Source organism: Bos grunniens, chromosome 13 (assembly GCF_055505025.1).
Source record: "Bos grunniens cultivar Pamir isolate PY7600 chromosome 13, Bosgru_T2T1.0, whole genome shotgun sequence".
Classification (NCBI taxonomy): Eukaryota; Metazoa; Chordata; class Mammalia; order Artiodactyla; family Bovidae; genus Bos; species Bos grunniens.
The window spans coordinates 1,459,654-1,478,259 of NC_141177.1; the positions used below are offsets into that span (position 1 = coordinate 1,459,654).

An 18,606-nucleotide genomic window follows, 5' to 3' on the forward strand; every position below is an offset into this window, starting at 1 on the left:
GATCTCTCTGCTCTTTGCATCCCTTTGGGTTGACACAATTGCCTAGTACCTGCCAGGCGTTAACGTGGGTGTTTGTCTATGCACCTTTGTTAATCTTCACAGCCATCTTGTGGGAGACAGAATATTACACTCATTTCACAGGTGGCTGATGGAAGCGCAGAGAGTTAACTCATTCACTCAAGGTCCCACAACCAGTATGAGACTAACTCTAATTTCATTTCCTCCGACTCCCAGCCTAGCTTATTACACACACCCCATTGTCAATCTTGGTGCCTCAAAATGGGCCATTCAACAGGAATAACACTTAGTTTCAGCTCAAACACAGGTTCTGTCCAGACGGAGCAGAATTCTCCCTGAGGTCTTTGGGAAGACTGCCTGTGTCCTAGAGGGGAATGCTGTGATGCCTTTGCAGACGCATGCTGGATATGTGAAAACCACCTGCCCGGAGAGACTTAACTCCTGTTCACCTATCAATGTAAGACAAGGAGGAAATTATCTTGTTTTGAACACATCCAAAAATAGCCAAGGGAAAAAATTATCTTCACTAATAAAGCAAGGCAGATATGAAATCTTCACACTTGGGGGAACATGAACGATCTTATTATCCTGAGCATCTTGATGGTAACTATAAAAATCCATCTAATTTGAGGTTCAGGCAAAATATAAAATGGTAATATCACCTTGCATTTAATACTGTCTGGATCCTGCAAACCCAGTCCTGCTCCAAAAGTTCCTATAACAAAATCTCAAAGACACTATGTAATAGAAGCCCAGCACCTTCTGGGTCATCTATATCCATCACTGCTTTTACCTACAACCACCCCAAAAGGAAGTTAATTACTTAGATAAACATAAAAGGGAAGTTAAACACTTCATCCACAGTCAACAGCTAATAAAAAACAGAGATCAGACTCCACTGCTGGCTTTCAAGACAGAGGAAGGGGACTATGTACCAAAGAGTGTGGGTAGCCTCTAGAAGGTGCAGACGGCTGGCAAGAAAACAGGAAACTCAGTCCTACAACATGGAGCTGAACTCAGCCCACAGCCCGAATGAGGCTCAAAGCAGGTTTATCCCCAGAACCTTGAGAAAAATCTTGCTTTTGTGAATCGTAGAGCAAAGAGCCAGCTGAGCCAGGCTGTGTTTCGACTTCTGACCTGATAAACGGCTGTGACTTTTAAGTAAAAAAATACATATAAATAAATCAATTGCTCCCACTCAGTGTTTAAAGAAAAAGAATAGAGATCAGACCTTAGGGTTTCTCTGACTCCCAAACCAGAGCCCCTTATGCACACAGCACGCTGTCTGAGAAAGGAGTCAGGTCCTGAGAGCACAGCCCAGCACTTGGCCTTCTGACCATTCATTCGGTCTCCAGTTTGCACAGCCCCACAAAGCACGACCACTGAACAAGGATGCTGTTCAAAATCCACACATATCCCAGGTCCCTACAACATCTGAGACACAACGCTGTGGGGATGAGCTGTAGGTGTTAACAGTATCTAACCACTGGAGTGCTTGCACGAAATACCCCAAAGGACAGAACACAGAGAGGAAAGTCATGAACTAAAAAGCGCTTTCATTTTCCAAGTCAATGTTCATGCTGTGGTCAAAGACAATCAGAATAGTTTGGAAACTCACGTCTTCAGCGTACCTTCTTTTCCTCCACCACTTCTTGCACTCGAGCTCCGTATACTCTTCCCACATCCACATCGGCCACCTCTGTCCTCTTACTTACAAAATGTGAACACACTTACACAACAACACACACACAATCACACACAATAACACAATAACATAAACAATAACTAACACAAAATAACATATATACACAATAACAACACATGCACAATAACACACACAATAACACACACACAATAACACAATAACACAGATTAACACAATAACATACACAATAACTAACATACACAATAACATGCAAGAAAAATGGAAAAATATGAATTTTGGAATAAATGTTGCCCAACTGGAGAAGGGAATGGCAAACCACTTCAGTATTCTTGCCTTGAGAACCCCATGAACAGTATGAAAAGGCAAAATGATAGGACACTGAAAGACGAACTCCCTGGGTCAGTAGGTGCCCAATATGCTCTGAAGCTGAAACTCCAGTACTTTGGCCACCTCATGCAAAGAGTTGACTCATTGGAAAAGACTCTGATGCTGGGAGGGATTGGGGGCAGGAGGAGAAAGAGGATGAGATGGCTGGATGACGTCACTGACTCGATGGACGTGAGTTTGAGTGAACTCTGGGAGTTGGTGATGGACAGGGAGGCCTGGCGTGCTGCGATTCATGGGGTCAGAAAAAGTCAGACACGACTGAGCGACTGAACTGAGGACTGAAAATGGGCCCTTAACATGTTGATCAATGCAGAACTCTCCTGCAAGTCAACATGAAATATGCGTGGGGAATGATGTGAGGTGTACAGCCAACAGATAAGTCTACTTTCAATGACAAAACACCTTTCATACCCATCGTCACTGGTTACAGTTTATACATAAATGATTTTGGAGGGAATCCTGATGGTCCAGCAGTTAGATCCTTCACTTCAACTGCAGGGGGCAGGGTTCAATCCCTGGTTGGGGAACTAAGATCCCATAAGTCACGAGGAATGGCCAGAAATATTAAAAATGATAATAAATGATTTCTGACACCGAAACAGGGAGAAATACCCACCTTCCCAAACAAATTCTTAATTTCTATCAAGATTTCCCCATAAGGGTAATAAACAAGTATTTCTGACTTAAGGACACTGCTCTAAAGATTAAAGTTTTACTTGCTAATGCAAGAAACTTTGTGTCTCTGAAAGACTCACTAATGTGTTTATACCATTTCCATTTCCAGGTTCTTAAAGTGTAAACAGACCAGAGAAGAGCTGCATGGGTGAGAAGGCTTTAAACACTTTCTAGAATAATTGTAAGAGCACTGACTCGATCATCTATCTGAAAAGGGAATTTTAAATAATTGGGCAATGTTTATACTGAGGTGAGCAGATTAGTGTGAGTGGAGCATTACTATGGCATATTCACATGGAGCAGAGTTTTAGGTGTTTAGAAGTCATGTCATTATTCTTATTATGTCAAGTACCCTACTCCTGTGAGGGGAGAACTGTCTACTTTATAAACCAAAAACAAAAACCTTTTAAAGTCACAAGTTGATTTTTTTCAACTTTAAAATCAGGCCATATACAGAAGAACTTGGATTTCTTAAAATTTAGAAAGACAGATTGAGAGCAGGAGGAGAAGGGGACGACAGAGGATGAGATGGTTGGATGGCATCATCAACTCAATGGACATGGGTTTGGGTGGACTCCAGGAGTTGGTGATGGACAGGGAGACCTGGCGTGCTGCGGTTCATGGGGTCGCAAAGAGTCAGACACGACTGAGCGACTGAGATGAACTGAGTCATTTGAAATTCTAAAATATAAAATTGGATCTGCAGTGTTTCCGAAAAAAGAGCATACATTCTGAGGAAAGAGGGTGACAATAAGATGCTGATTAGACTAATATTTTGTAGCTAATGATCAACCCCATATTACTGCACCCCCTTCTCTCTCCAAAATTAACTTTGAAAAGGAAACAGGAAAAGCCTCGAAAGTGCTTATTAGGTATTGCAGTAACCAAGTTATGAAATCAATCTCTTCTTAATATTAGTGTCATTCGTTACTGTGTGAGAAAAATAGATTAAACTTAATAAACTGTAACTTGAAAAATATCAACAGCCCCTAATGTTGATAATCTACCACAGTTAGTTCAGTGAGGAAACATAGATATCAAAATAGGAGTTTTCCAAAAACGAGGAAGTTGGCCTCTGTTCAGCATGACCTGGCAAGAGCACAATCTTAGCACTGGTACCTACTTCAACGTCAGGTTGTGGTATGGGCTCAAACCGTGTAATGAAAATTTCACATCACATTCATGAAACATCAGCCCCATCCCTGGAAAACAAAGCCATGCTGAATATGCGAACAGTGGTTTAGTTGGTAAAGAATCTGCCTGCAATGCAGAAGACACGAGTTCAATCCCTGGGTCCAGAAGATCCCCTGGAGGAGGAAAAGGCAACCCACTCCAGTGTTCTTGCCTGGAGAGTCCCACGGACAGAGGAGCCTGGTGGGCTACAGTCCTTGGGGTCACAGAGTCAGACACGACTGAGCGACTAACCCACCACACCATTCACAGCATCACAGTCACAGGTCCAGGCGTCTTCCCAGTGTGCTTCACGCTGGATCTCACAGGAAAACCCAGGCCTCACATGACGTGAACTTCGGGAAAAAGTGCAGACAGACAGTCATGGAACTCACCTCCCTGCCTCAAAAGTGAACCAGGCAGCATCTCGCCCATACCGCCGCAGCGCGCTTAGCGGCCAAGAGATGAGTTTGACTCTGGGATTCTGGACGTCCCAAAGACAGATGTGCTCACATGTGATCTGCAAGGCACATTCGCCATGTACATCTAAGTTAGGAGATGGCAGCAAATACACATTGAATCTCTCTGGGAGAAAAACAAAAGGTTAGTCTAAAATCCCCAGGAATAAAACATCACAGACACAGCAGGAACAAAGAGGCATTTCAAACAATTCAAGCTCGTATTCTAGGTTTTGGTTGAATGTTCAGGAAGACAAACCTTTCTCACAAATCAACACTTCCAGAAAATGCTTTTTTAAATGAAGACTACATTAAATAACACAGGAAAGATACAGTCTGGTGGTCAATGTACATGCCACAGTATTTACAGGAGCAAAGATTATTTTTACAATATTTTAGCTTGCATAATAAAAATTGTGCATGCCAGGAAGAGACTCTAACAATGAAACCATTAAAAACAACTTTTTTTCCTGCCAAGTACTTGTTAATTACACCCACACTTTTGTGTTCACAAAAAATGCAGGTGCAAAATCATTGTTGCATGGTTTATTGATATTAAAGTTATATTAATCAATTTATAATTTTCATAACACTATTCTACCTCAAATTATTTAAATAAAACTAATAGTATGCACTTAACTGACCGACAGTTTGGAAAAATTCCAATGAATTTGGACTCATTTTAACAAAGAGCTCTCGTTAGCCAAATACTGGAAAGAAATATTCATTTGCTTATTTGTGTGATTTAAAATTTCACCACGATTACTCTGAATAAACTACTTGGCTTTTTACTGCAACTGAATTTTCATCCCCACAGATACAGTCATGGTATTTCTGTTACATTTCTACAAAATTCATTAATTCAGGAAGTTACAGAGTCTAAATTTTGAATGAAATATGAATAAAAATATTATTACTATAGCAAACGCTTTTTTATCTATTTGTCATTACAGCAGACTGCATCCGAGAAGATAGTAGACACTAACAATATCACTGGGATTCTAAATTAATACAAAGTCAACAGAATTTTCATAAACTTTAGTTAAGTTTAAGAAACAGGAGTGTCAAGATTATGTTTACAAATGTATTCAAGCATCTCTTCTGCAAATTTTCTAAGTGATTTCAAACTCCCAATAAGCAAGCGTTTGCTGCTTTCCAGTAACTATTATTTTAAAAGTAAACTCTAATGGAGTAAATTTCTACCTGGAGAGTTCTGAAATAAGAAAGACTGCCATCAATAAGCAAAAAATAAGAGAGTCCATGGGATCGCAGAGTCGGACACGACTTAGCAACTAAACAACGATAACAGAGATCCTTCCCAAGTCACTGGCTTGGAAGTTCTGTAATCACCTTGTCCAGGAATAACAGTAACATTGGTAAGAGTGACCACTTTAATTACCGTAACTTTAAGTCATAGTTAATCTTGCAAAGTACCTCAGAAGACAGAGCTGAGTTTTGTTATAAACCCCAGTAGTTATATACCAGAGGTACTCTTATTCCTCTTTGACAGAACAGGAAACTGAGGCTCAGAAAACTGGTACCAAAGGGCAATTCCTGACATGCTTAGTCGCTCAGACATGTCTGACTCTGTGACCCCATGGACTGTGGCCCGCCAGGCTCCCCTGTCCTTGGGATTTTCCAGGCAAGAACACTGGAGGGGGTTTCCATTCCCTTCTCCAGAGGATCTTCCTGATCCAGGGATCAAACACACGTCTCCTGAACTGCAGATGGATTCTCTACCATCTGAGTCACCAGGGAAGCCCGACCCCTAGGAACAGGCAATTTGTGAATTCAGTTTGGGGCACTCTCTGAATATAGCTTTGCAAATATAAAACGTGCAAGGCAAGTGCTGATCTGGGCTCTCCAAAAAAATAATCAGCGCCTGCCACGTTTTCTCTGTATGTCGGTTACAAGAGCATTCAGAGTTAGTGGACTTCGGAGAGAGAAGCCTGGGGCGTGTCTGTGTGACCTTGGTTAATGACTTCACCTCTTTGCAGCTCAATTTCCCAGTCTGCAAAGAGGCTCCTCTGAATCAGCCAGCACGTCTCAGACTTTATCAATAACACTTCCCTGGAGATGGATTATGGCGGACACGGAGCATCTAAAGGAGCCGCCGACTGTAAATGTGTCATGAAGACACAGTTCCGGCTGCGACGGAGGGCATTTTTCTCACTAACAATTGACTGTGGATCCATAGAAGGGGTCAGCACAATCCCACCTCTTCGGTGTTCATAATCAGGCCAGGTGACCCCCAGCCTCTTTGGCTGTGATATATCCTCACAGATCAAGTCAACAGGCTGGTGCGGAACTCTAGGAGTCAATCTATCCTGTTACAAGGCATTTGGGAACAAAGAAATGATTCCTCGCCTCCAAACTCATACTGCAAATCAATAGTGAGTTTCGTTGAAGTGTTTGTGAACATTTTGGTCATTATTATTTATCATGATATATTCCCAGGTTGAGTGTTGAGCTCAAAGAGTTGGCTCAAGTGTTTTAGTTAAAAAAAAAAAAAAAATTACAAATTTTAGGTAGGTTTACTCTTGATGAAAAATTCAGGAAGTCTGGATTCTATTAAAAACACTGGAAAGCATTCAATAAAAATTTAAAGTGGAAGAAAAGGAAGACAAAAACCCACTGCACGTGTACACCATAAATACAAGCCCAGGAGTACGCGTCTAGAATCAAGCCCTAGCTATTGGACGTGACGCCAGATCTTTAGCTCTTTTAAGCTTCATTTTCCCATCTGCAAATGGGAGGTGATAGTACTTATATCACAGTGTGCTGGGAAAATTAAATGATCTGACGCATCGTCCAGAGAAAAGTAACACAGAAACACAGCGGGTTTCTCAGAGCTTCCAGCTGATATGATTCATGTCGATCCAGTCCTGTTAGTCACCGAAACATCTTGAGAAACACACAGAAATGCTAACCGAGGTTTAGGTGAAATAAAAGGTTATTTTTACTTCTTCCTTTATACACTTTTCTAACTTCAAAAGTTTTACTTCAAGATGTCTTATGTTTCATTATATGGGGGAAAAAACAGTTTAAGAAAAGAGAGGAGAGGACTTTCTTTACATACCACTCTGCTCTCTCTCAACTCCGGTGGCCAGTAAGTCAGGCTCTCCGAGGCTGATGTCATTGACCCGCGTCCCCACACACTCCATCTGGAGGACTTTGCACCACTCGTCAGCCTCAAGATCTGCGGAGACGCCAGAGATGAGCGCGGCTGCCCGGCGCCTGCCGGGGAGCACAGAGCCGCGGCCCCCGCCCCGCCAACACACCTGACTCGCAAGCGAAGGTCTTGGAGGTGTCATCACGGAAGTAAATCCCGATGGCGTGCTTCTTGGTGCTTTTTGGCAGCCGAGCTACGCTCTTCACATTGTTGAGTTCTGTAACCTGAAAAATGAACCACAGTGAGCTAGAGCACAGAAAGAAAGCTCCCACTGACACCGAGCAGAAGGGAGCAGGCCCGTCCCAGGGGAACACAAAGGGGGCCTGCCAGAAGAAGAGCGTGTCCGGCGATTATTTCAGTGTTGCCCTCAGAGCCCTAGCAAGGAGGTTAACACATTGCCTCCCCTTGTCAGATTTCTCTGAAGCTAACAGGCGCCACAGCCTCAGAGCTTCACAGACGTAGGCGCTTGCTTCATACATATACCTTTTCGATAGGAGTGTGACTGTTTCACAGCGTGAATAAATTGTGTGTATACATTTAACCCCTCCCTCAGGAGTCTCCCCCCACCCCTGACTGTACCTCCCAGGCCGCCCAGGGCGCCCACCTGGGCTCCCGGTGCTACCCAGCAGGTGCCCGCTAGCGCGCTAGATGAAGCACAAGCTGGAATCAAGATTGCCGGGAGAAATATCAATAACCTCAGATATGCAGATGACACCACTCTTAGGCAGAAAGTGAAGAACTAAAGAGCCTCTTAATGAAAGTGAAAAGAGGAGAGTGAAAAAGTTGGCTTAAAACTCAACATTCAAACAAGTAAGATCATGGCATCTGGTCCCATCATTTCATGGCAAATAGATGGGGAAACAGTGGAAACAGTGAGAGACTTTATTTTGGGGGGCTCCAAAATCACTACAGATGGTGACTGCAGCCATGAAATTAAAAGACACTTGCTCCTTAGGAGAAAAGTTATGACCAACCTAGACAGCATATTAAAAAGCAGAGACATTCCTTTGCCAACAAAGGTTCATCTAGTCAAAGCTATGGTTTATCCAGCAGTCAGGTATGGATGTGAGAATTGAACCATAAATAAGGCTGAGTGCCGAAGAATTGATGCTTTTGAACTGTGGTGTTGGAGAAGACTCTTGAGAGTCCCTTGGACTGAATGGAGATCCAACCAGTCCATCCTAAAGGAAATCAGTCCTGAATATTCACTGGAAGGACTAAAGCTGAAGCTGAAGCTCTAATACTTTGGCCACCTGATGCAAAGAACTGACTCATTTGAAAAGACCCTGATGCTGGGAAAGATCCTCCTGAAGGCAGGAGAAGGGGACGACAGAGGATGAGATGGTTGGGTGGCAACACCGACTTGATGGACATGAGTTTGAGCAAGCTCCGGGAGTTGGAAGTGGACAGGGAGGCCTGGCGTGCTGCAGTCCATGGGGTTGCAAAGAGTCGGACACGACTGAGCGACTGAACTGAACTGAAACTTCACAGTGCTGTCTTTGTGTAGAGATTCACAAATAAAATGTAAAAAGTTCTTCAAAGTCTAACAACATTGAGAAGTGTATGCTCAGTCATGTCTGACTCTTTGCAATCCCATAGACTGTAGCCCACCAGGCTCCTCTGTCCATGGGATTCTTCTGGCACGAATACTGGAGTGCGTTGCAATTTTCTCCTCCAGGAGATCTTCCTAATCCAGGTATCAAACCAGCATCTCCTGCATTGGTGGGCAGATTCTTCACCACTGAACCACCTGAGAAGACCGAACACCAAGGAGAACCACTTACACACAATTGCAGGAGAACCACATTCCTTCTCAGGAATCTTCCTTGCATCCCTTCATCCACCAAAATATCTGTCTGTTTACTCTTCACTTACTCATTCATTCATTCATTTATTTTTAAAATTTGCTTGGTATCAAGTAGTGTTCTATTAACTAGGGATAAGATATGGAAACTCTGTGCATTGTTAGTGAGAATGAAAAATGATGCAGCTGCTATAAAAATAAATATGAAGGTTCTTCAAAAAATTAAAACAGAAGTACCATGTGGTCCAACAGTCCCACGTTGGGGACGTACATTCAAGGAGATGAAAACAGTGCCCTGAGGTGGGCATTTACACTCCTGTTTTACTGCAGTGTTATTTACAACAGTTGAGATACAGAAACAACCTGTCCACTGGTGGACGAATAAAGAAACCGCGGTACACGCCTACAGTGGGGTATTATTCAGCCTTAAAAATATTACTTTCTTCCCCTTGTACTTCTTCTTAAATGCTATCTGCTGTTCATGGCAAGCAATACTAGTTTCTATTGATGGTAGTAAGAAAAGGTTCTGTTACAGTGAATTTATTTAAACAAAGAAGTGATCTGATTTCAAGCAAAATATTAAGTAAAAGGGAGTAAAGCTGATACTATTACCAAGTACAAGCTCGCGCTTCTAGTCTCGTGACAGGCCAGCGACTTGGAGACAGGTGTTGAGGCAAGGAGAGAGCTGGCTGACCGAGAAGCTGGCAGACTAACGTCTCAAGACAGCCATCTTATCGGGGTCTGGATGCCAGGTTCTTTTGTAGCTCTGAGGTGGGAGAGGTAGGGAGCAGAGTTAAAAGGCCATTCATCTTGCAAACACCTCCTAGAACGGCAAGCCTCAGGCAGAGGATGTGCTAATTTCTTTCTTCCTGCCATCCACAAGCGGACAGGGTTCTGAACAAAGGCATTTGAGTTTGATGGTCAGACAGAGGCGCAGAGTTCTGTGAGACAGGCCATTATGTATGATTTTAATAACAAAAGCAACGAAAAGCAAGTCAAAGTCCAACATGGACTCAGAAGCGGCTTGTCCCTGCAACAATACTACGACAGTTCAGTCGCTCAGTCGCATCCGACTCTTCGCGACCCTACAGGCTGCAGCACACCAGGCCTCCCTGTCCATCACCAGCTCCTGGAGTTTACTCAAACTCATGTCCATTGAGTCGGTGCTGCCATCCAACATCACAACAAACAGTTATGAATAAATGAAAAAGGACTAAAAATTAGGAAAAACACCATTAATCTATGACTCCTAACCTAACACCACTGTTATGAACTGACTTGCATTTAATTTTTCACGAATTTGAGAGTCCAGGTGATAACCAAGCGTCCTAAAGGTCGACAGTCAGCCGGAAGAACTCTCCTTTGCTTGGCAGGAGCATGACAATGGATGTCAACAGAACCTTGGCAAAGATCTGGCGCCCACTTCCCATCCCAAAGGTCATGCACCTGAACAGGACCATTTGTTTCCTTTTCTCCTGTTTTGTCCATTTCACAACCGCACATCCTAAGTGAAGAAGACAACAAAACATTTCAAACGCCATGACCAGATCTGAAATACAAGTGAGAATTATGACTTAAAAGGCAAAAGAACAGTTTCCAAGAGACAGTCAATATGAGACCCAGTTACAAATGTCCATTACTAACAGAGGGTCTTGGTACTGAGCAGGACAGTAACAGAAGTCACATTTTGTGACTAAAACGGCACATAGAGTCTAAATGCTTTTACCTACCCTGTAACCGAATCTTCATGCTAAGGCAACAGTGACCAAGGTAGACAATGGAATTACTTCTGTTTATTTCTGGACTGCCACCTGTCTGATGACTCTTTCCAGTTAATCTGTGACCTCTCAATCTCTAAACTTCCTTTTCCTTTTCTGGGTGTATTTACGCTTTCTGACTCCAGAGATTTCTCTCTCGAAATGGAGCTAAAATCTAATCCATTTTGGCCAAAATGGAGCCAAAGAAGACCAGAAACATGTGTACAGCTTACTGAAAATGTCAATATGAGGACCTTTTAAATGCTTGATTTTCTTTAGAAATTGGCTGTTTACTTTCAAAGCTCAGGTTAGCTTCAGGCTTAATTTGATAGTCAATCCTTGGACTCATTCAGAACTCATGGAAGATCATGGTTCCTTGAAAATTCCTCTGGTAAGAGAAATGAACCCTGAATCGGAGCTTTCCTGACACATAAAGTACGTTCACGAACACGGAGGATGGGAAGGTTGAGTGCGGGTAAGACTTGGCAAAAATGATTCTCTTTAGAATCTGGAGGGATTTAAAATCAGACCAAAGGCAAACGCTGTACCTGACAGCAACTTTCATTTTCTTCTTTTATTTATCTTTATTTCCGGCTGCTCTAGGTCCCTGCTGCTGCGCGAGGGCGCTCAGTTGCAGAGCACTGGCATCTCGTTGCCGGGCACGGTCTCAAGGGCGCGTGGGCTCAGGAGTTGAGGTGCAGGGGCTTAGCTGCCCTGCAGCAGGTGTCATCTTCCCGGACCAGGGATGGAACCCGTGTCCCCTGCATTGGCAGGTGGACTCCTTACCACTGGACCACCTGGGGAATTCCTAACCTTCATTTTACGGATTGACTTACTTGCTCAAAATTCATCCACCCACTCTTTGCCCCCACGACTTCTTCCTGAATGGTTTGGATTTGGTCATGCAACTTGCTTTAGCTCATAGAATGTGAGCTGATATGTGCAAGTAAACACTTTAAAAGTATGCGTAAGTCATTTCTTCTCTCCTTGAGTTCATTTCCCTCCTTACTCCTGGATGTACAGACAGATGGACTGCAACTGAATCAAATTAATCCAGCTATGCTCAACACACCCACAGACCCACCACACAACCCAGACCCCTCAAACAATAAGGGCAGAAGACAAGGATGAATTGCTATAAGCTGCTAAGATTTTGGAATTGTTGCCAAAGCAAAAGTTGGCTAATATGCTCTCTGTTTGATTTCCTTCTGGCCAAGAATTCTCATAGAGTTTTTCTCTCAAACCCCACTGTATTCCTATATTACTTCTAGCACAAAAGGGACGAGATTTCCTAGTCAAATACATACTAAGCCACTAGAACACTGGTTAGCAATTTTAATTTAGTGGTTGAATCACTTGGTTTTTAACATTTTTTTCCAAAGGAAATCTTACAGTGTCACCATCATATAAAAGTAGAACTAGTCTAATTAAATGAGGAAATGAATCTCACCCTACTCACCAGTTATAAATCCACTTCTCAAGGAGGTCCGCTTACTTCAATCAACTGCAGAACGCTGAATGGCTACAGCGTAATACTGAATTCTCACAATGGTATAACACGCTTGGTACTGTCATTAAACTCATTATATGAGGATGAGTAGTGAGAGAGGGAGAGCGGTAACTTAATGATGATTTCTCAGGCAGATGGAAGGATAGAGCAACATTCAAATCTAGACCTTCTGGCTTCTACAAATGTATGCTTTTTTCTAGCAGTACACTCCACCATGTGTGTTCCTTAAGACACATTAAAAGTAAATGAATAAATAAGTTACTGGCTGGATAAATGAGCAAATGAGTAAAACTATAGATGCAAACAGTTCTGGAAACATTTAAAGATATTTCTGCAAGTTATAAACCGTATCTTGAAAGAAAGAAAAAAAAAGAAATGTAAATCTTAATTCCTATGTAAAAATAAAGTACTTGTCAACTCAAAAGAAGACAGTCTGAGCTAAACTCATCTTTCGTATTCAGACTTTAAAATGCTGAAGAAAACTCGGCTTTTCAAAAACCACTGGCTTTTACGTGTGTACATGTGGCACCACGGTCTGTATTCCAAACTACAGCTCTAGTGAAAGCCGGCTTGGAACAAGCACAGGAACCTAAATATGAGGCCCCACGGATCCAGCACAAACAGTAAAAGACAGAAATCTCGAGACCACAGTCCAGTGAACCTCGACACGTGTACACAGCTGGGGGACGCCACTCAGACTGACACACACAGCTCTCAGTTAACACCGTCGCTTCCCGGATCAGTGCCGACCCCGGATAAAACCACCACTCTCACCTCCATCACCACTGGGTGGTTCTTCCTTCTAGAAAACTTATTAACATGTAAACCGAACTACATCACACGTGTTTTTCTATGTTTGGATTCTTACATCTGGTGTCACGTCTACGAGATGCATCCACGCTGGGCAATACTTTGGCATTATGTGAACACCTGTTTCCCAATTACCTTTGAGAGACTTGTCTTAGCACCCACTGAAGACTCTCATCTGCATCAAAATGCTGTTCTCTTTAGGCCAACTGGTTTGTCAACCTAAGCCCATATATTTGTGATTGTCAGAGTCAAGATAAATATTGACACAGGATGCCTGAACTGTTCCCACAAGGAAAGCCAGGTCAACAGTATTACTAGAAGCACTGATTATTTTTTTATTTTAAAAACGTGGACTATGGCATTTAATAAGGGGAGCGTGTTCAACTCTCGAGAACTTGCTGCATGTGTAGTTGACAGAAGCACCCACCATACACCCTTTGAACATCTGGACATCCTCCTCCTCCATCTCTGGCTTCCCAAGTGGCGTGGGTGGTGAAGAGCCCGCTTGCCAATGCAGGAGATGCAAGAGACTTGGGTTCGATCCCGGGGTTGGGAAGATTCCCTGGAGGAGGACATGGCAACATGCTCCGGTATTCTTGCCTGAGAAACCCCACAGACAGCGGAGCCTGGTGGGCTACAGTCCTGGGCCACACAGAGCAGGACATGACTAACAGGTACACGTCCTTGGTGTTTGGTTTGGATCCGTCAGCACGTGAGCTGGTGTGCACGCCTGGGGCGCTTACTCAAGAAGGGAACCAAGCCATTTGGGCTTGAAGCCACCCTCCGTCTCTTTGCAGGCATTGCCGCACGACAGTCAGCTGGCTGTTATCACAGAAGCAGGTTCTACCTGTAGTCGCTGAGGATCTGAAGAAAACCACTCGCAGGTGAATACGGTGGCCTGTTTAGGTGACACTTCCAGAGCCTGTTGAGAAGGGATCCTTTGAGTCTTAGCCTTTCGGGGGCACATGCAGACCATCTGAGGAGGGTCCTTCAATCCCCCATGCCCCGCAGTGAAGCGTCCTTCCTTCAGCAGACTCCAGGCAGATGCTGAAGGCAGCCCAGCCTGCCTTTCCTGCACCAACGCAGAAAATGACAGAAGGCTACCTTGGTGGTGTGCTTTCTGGCTCTAGCGTGTGATTCCTTTGGACGGCGCTACCTGAAAATCAGTCTGAACCAACTTTGATTCCCTTTCCTCAAGATACAGTCCAACCACGTGTACTCCTCCCACATACTCTGTGCTGCTCTAAGAGAAATGGATTTCTTCCCAGTAGCTGGAAGAAATGAAAAGCTGCACACTGAAGTCTCCACCCAGCTTCTGCTTATCTGGTGGACAGTTCTTTGGAACATTCAGAATATTCCTCCAAATATTGCCCTGAAGACACCGCCTGCTGTGATGCTTGCTGCGTGCGTGCATGCTAAGTCACTTGAGTCGTCTCCAACTCTTTGTGACCCCACAGACCCACCAGGCTCCTCTGTCCATGGGATTCTCCAGGCAAGAATACTGGAGTGAGTTGCCATGCCTTCCTTCAGGGGATCTTCCCGACCCAGGGATCGAACCCGCGTCTTTCACGTTTCCTGCACCAGCAGGCGGGTCTTCACCACTAGCACCTGGGAAGCCCAGTGTGGTGCTGGAGGGCCTTATGTGAAGAGACGCCACTCTGCTGAAACACAGGCAGTCACACTTTACTCTCCCTTTTCCGGGAAGTCCAACTGAACTCCCTCTCGCTTCTGTGGTCTTTTCAGCCCCACCAAACAAGAGCACCTGGGTTTATTCTTCCTTTGCTTGGAAACACTCTTCCTCTCGAGGAGGAAGTCTCAATCTGCCCCATCATCAGTGACTCAAACATCGTCTCATCCAGGCAACGCTGTTTAGAACTGAAACAGGGGGACTTCCTGGCGGTCCGGTGGTGAAGACTGCGCGCCTCCAATGCAGGGGGCGCAGCCTGGATCTCCGGTCAGGAAACTAAGATCCCACACGCTGACAGGCCAGTAAAATAGAGTAAAATAAAAACAAAACTGCGACACCCTCAGTCCACATGCCTATCTCTTTGCCGGCGTGCATTCTTGCTTAGCGCTGATCAGTCACGCCAACACCCTACATACCTTACTTACACATTTTCTTTATGTTACGTAGAAGCAGAAGCAGGGTGTCGCCTGCTCTGTTCTCTGCTCTCTCCAGCACCAAGCTCAGTGCCTCACACGTGTAAGCCCTCAACAAGAGCATGGTAAATGAAAGCCCCCCTCCCCACCCATCTTCATCATAAAGGAAAGGAGACTGTGAATTTGAGCAAACTCCAGGAGACAGCGGAGGACAGAGGAGCCTGGCGTCCATGGGGTGGCAAACAGTCACACACAACTTAGTGGCTGAACAAGAACAAAATTCACTTATTTGGCTGCACCAGGTCTTTAGCTGGGGCATGTGGGACCTCGTCCCCCGACCGGGGACCAAAGCCGGACCCCCTGTGTTGGGAGCACAGTCTCAGCCGCTGGGCCACCGGGGAAGGGAAGGGAAGGCCCCCACGCAGGCAGACCTTTAATTATATGCCAGATTTGGGGTTCTAAGCACTTCATATCGATTATGTTATTTACTTTTTCACATTTCTGACTGTGAAATCCCTGTTTACACAGAACAGGACTATCAGAGGTGAATTTGTTCACTCAGCTTGCAAACAGCAGAGCTGGGATTCAACCATGGATAATCTGGCATGACACTTCAGTAAACCACCAAATGCCACCAAATGACTCTCCAGAAAGGAATCAGCGAGGCCATCGTTCCTGAGGGAGGCACTGTCATCCTAAAGTGGGTTGACAAGGGTGAGCGAGGGTTTATGAGGCAAAGAAAGGAGAGAGGGATTTCCAGACCAAAGCTTCCCCACACAATCTCGAAACTGCAGTTTGGCAGGATAGGAGTACGGGGAAAAGTGGTGGTGAGGAGTGAGGCAGTGACAGGAAGACAAAGCGCGAAGCGAGAGCAGCTGGGCTGGGGCTAAAAGGCTAGAAGTGAGCAGCTGGCAGGAGTCACTGGGCCTCGTGAAGTCGCAGAGTGCAGACGAGGAGGTTTTACGCAGGTAACTGGGGGGTCGCATCTGCAGGCTGCAGGCAGTGGTTCTCCGTCCAGGGGAGAGCTGAAGATCTTGCACTCGCCTCATCCTTCCCAGGGAAAAGATTTCACAAAGTCCGGGGCTATTTTTGGTTGCCAAAACTGGGGGGTGCTCCTGGCATCTAGGGGGTAGAAGTCAGGAGACGCTGCTAAGAACAGGCCAGCTCCACACCAAAAATGTTAACAGCGCAGAGGGTGGAAAAACCGCGTTAGAGGAAAAGTGGAGAATGGACACGGCTGATGCATCACGCAGCCTGAGTGTGCTGTTCACACAGGACTAATGAGGATGGCGTCCTCTGGGGTTGAGCAGCGCGCCGCTGGCTGGGCCACACGTGGCCTCAACCGTGGGGAACGGTGGGAACACGACCGGGGGTGGAAACAAGGCCCAGAGAGGTCAGCAGACAGCCAGGCAGTGAGCAGATAGGACTTAGCTCAGCTTAGGGTGGGGCGGGGGATGGAAAATAGGGGGCGCTAAAGACCTGCTTAATTCCTCCGCAGTTCTCCTTTGCTAACTCTCTGAGCATCAAAACCCAGCACTGTGACTCCCTCAAAGGAAAGAGCGATATTCAGCACACTCCTAAATCTCTGATAAATCTTTAAGTATGCCATCCAGTTAGGAATTCCGAAAAAAAAAAGAACTGGCAAATTAATTTGGCTGTTTAAAGCCATATTCCAGATGTCTTATTCGTCATAAATGATAGTATTCATTGAAATAAATGTTTAACAGCCAGCAATTAACAAAGTGGCCATACTTTAAAAGTTTAACTTGCTGCTGATATAGGTTTGCATTAACAACTTGGAAAACAATTACAAATTACACAATTCAATTTTCCAAATGGGTTATTTTGTAACTAGACAGAGAAACTGCTGAAATTTCTTCTGGTGCTTCAAGGGAAAATTAATACAATCGGATTTTTTAAAAGTACACTCCCTTGAGGAGCTGGTATATTCCTGTCAGAATTATGCAATTAGTCAACGTTGTGTGGGAATATTAAATACGTTGCTGGTATGCTGCAAAGTCAAGAGCCATTTAGGAAAACAAGGATTTGATTTCCAACTTTTCCCCTTCTTTTGCTGATGGTAATTTACAGATGATGATTTATTTATGTTTACAGAGTGAAATGGAGACTGCTACCTAAAAGGCAATTTTTCTGCCTTGCTTTTGTAAGCTGTATCCTAATTATTTTTCCCCTTGTGGCACTGAATGAATTCAGTGAGCAATTCACTTTGTATATGCAAATTGCAAAGCTCTGCAGAAGCTTCAAATTATTTCATTCTAAAAAAATAAATAAATAAAGCCATTATCCTACGGAAAATGAACAGGCATAAATCCCTTTAACTTCTGTAGGTTGCCTTTGAAATTAAGTCATGTAAAAGCAATACATTTCTGGATCTATAATGTCTTCTCAAGTACAGGATTAATAAAACAATCCATTACATGATTATTATTGTTATTACATTATTATCAGTTGAACTTTTCAGAGCACTCTAAAAAGCTCTAATAAATATTCCCATTAAAATTTTCCTAAGGACTTCTTATAATGTGTTTCAAACATTTAAAGTGTTTCATATTGTCTTTCCTAAAAAAAAAAAAAGTACCAATGGTTTTAAAGCAGTGCCAGTATGCAAGGACAGATAAAGAAGGAGACACATTCCCAGTTCTAATCAAAAGTTGTCAGCATAAAACATTTCTATCCACTAATCTCCCCTCAGGACCTGGAACACAGCAGTTTAAGCAAACATTTTACAAAAGATTCCTTAAGAAAGAACCATCCTAGACAGTTAAATCCCAGCCCCAAGAGATGGTTTCATTCTTTCCAAATATATACACATGCCCTTGGTCACTTAAAATAAATTGGACTAGAGCCTGTCTGAGGTATAAATTTGGACTGTCTGCCCTGAAGAGTGGAGCTTTATTTGTACATGTGAAATAACTGAAATAATCTGTCCACATCATCTTTCTTAAAAATAAAAAGCCACACACACACCAAAGAGTACTTACACTGAAAAGTCTGCATCTGAAATTTACAGACAGGATGGAGTCTGGGGTGAAGGACACTTTCCTAAACTGGTCGTGGG

The 18,606-nt window shown here is 43.9% G+C and overlaps 1 protein-coding gene across 4 annotated transcripts in view; it reads right to left on the reverse strand.

The window, feature by feature from the left end:
• Window positions 1-18,606, reverse strand: part of DOK5 (docking protein 5) — a 151,263-nt gene that overhangs the window by 52,838 nt on the left and 79,819 nt on the right. For 2 of the 4 annotated variants that reach the window (XM_086330797.1, XM_086330796.1), the window contains 3 exons: window positions 7,656-7,770; window positions 7,454-7,573; window positions 4,312-4,501 (listed from right to left, as the gene is read on the reverse strand). In XM_086330797.1, the coding sequence (XP_086186923.1) occupies window positions 4,312-4,501; window positions 7,454-7,573; window positions 7,656-7,770 (425 nt within the window). The remainder of the gene's footprint in view (window positions 1-4,311; window positions 4,502-7,453; window positions 7,574-7,655; window positions 7,771-18,606) is intronic. The other 2 variants (XR_015138568.1, XR_015138567.1) reach the window with 2 other exon arrangements.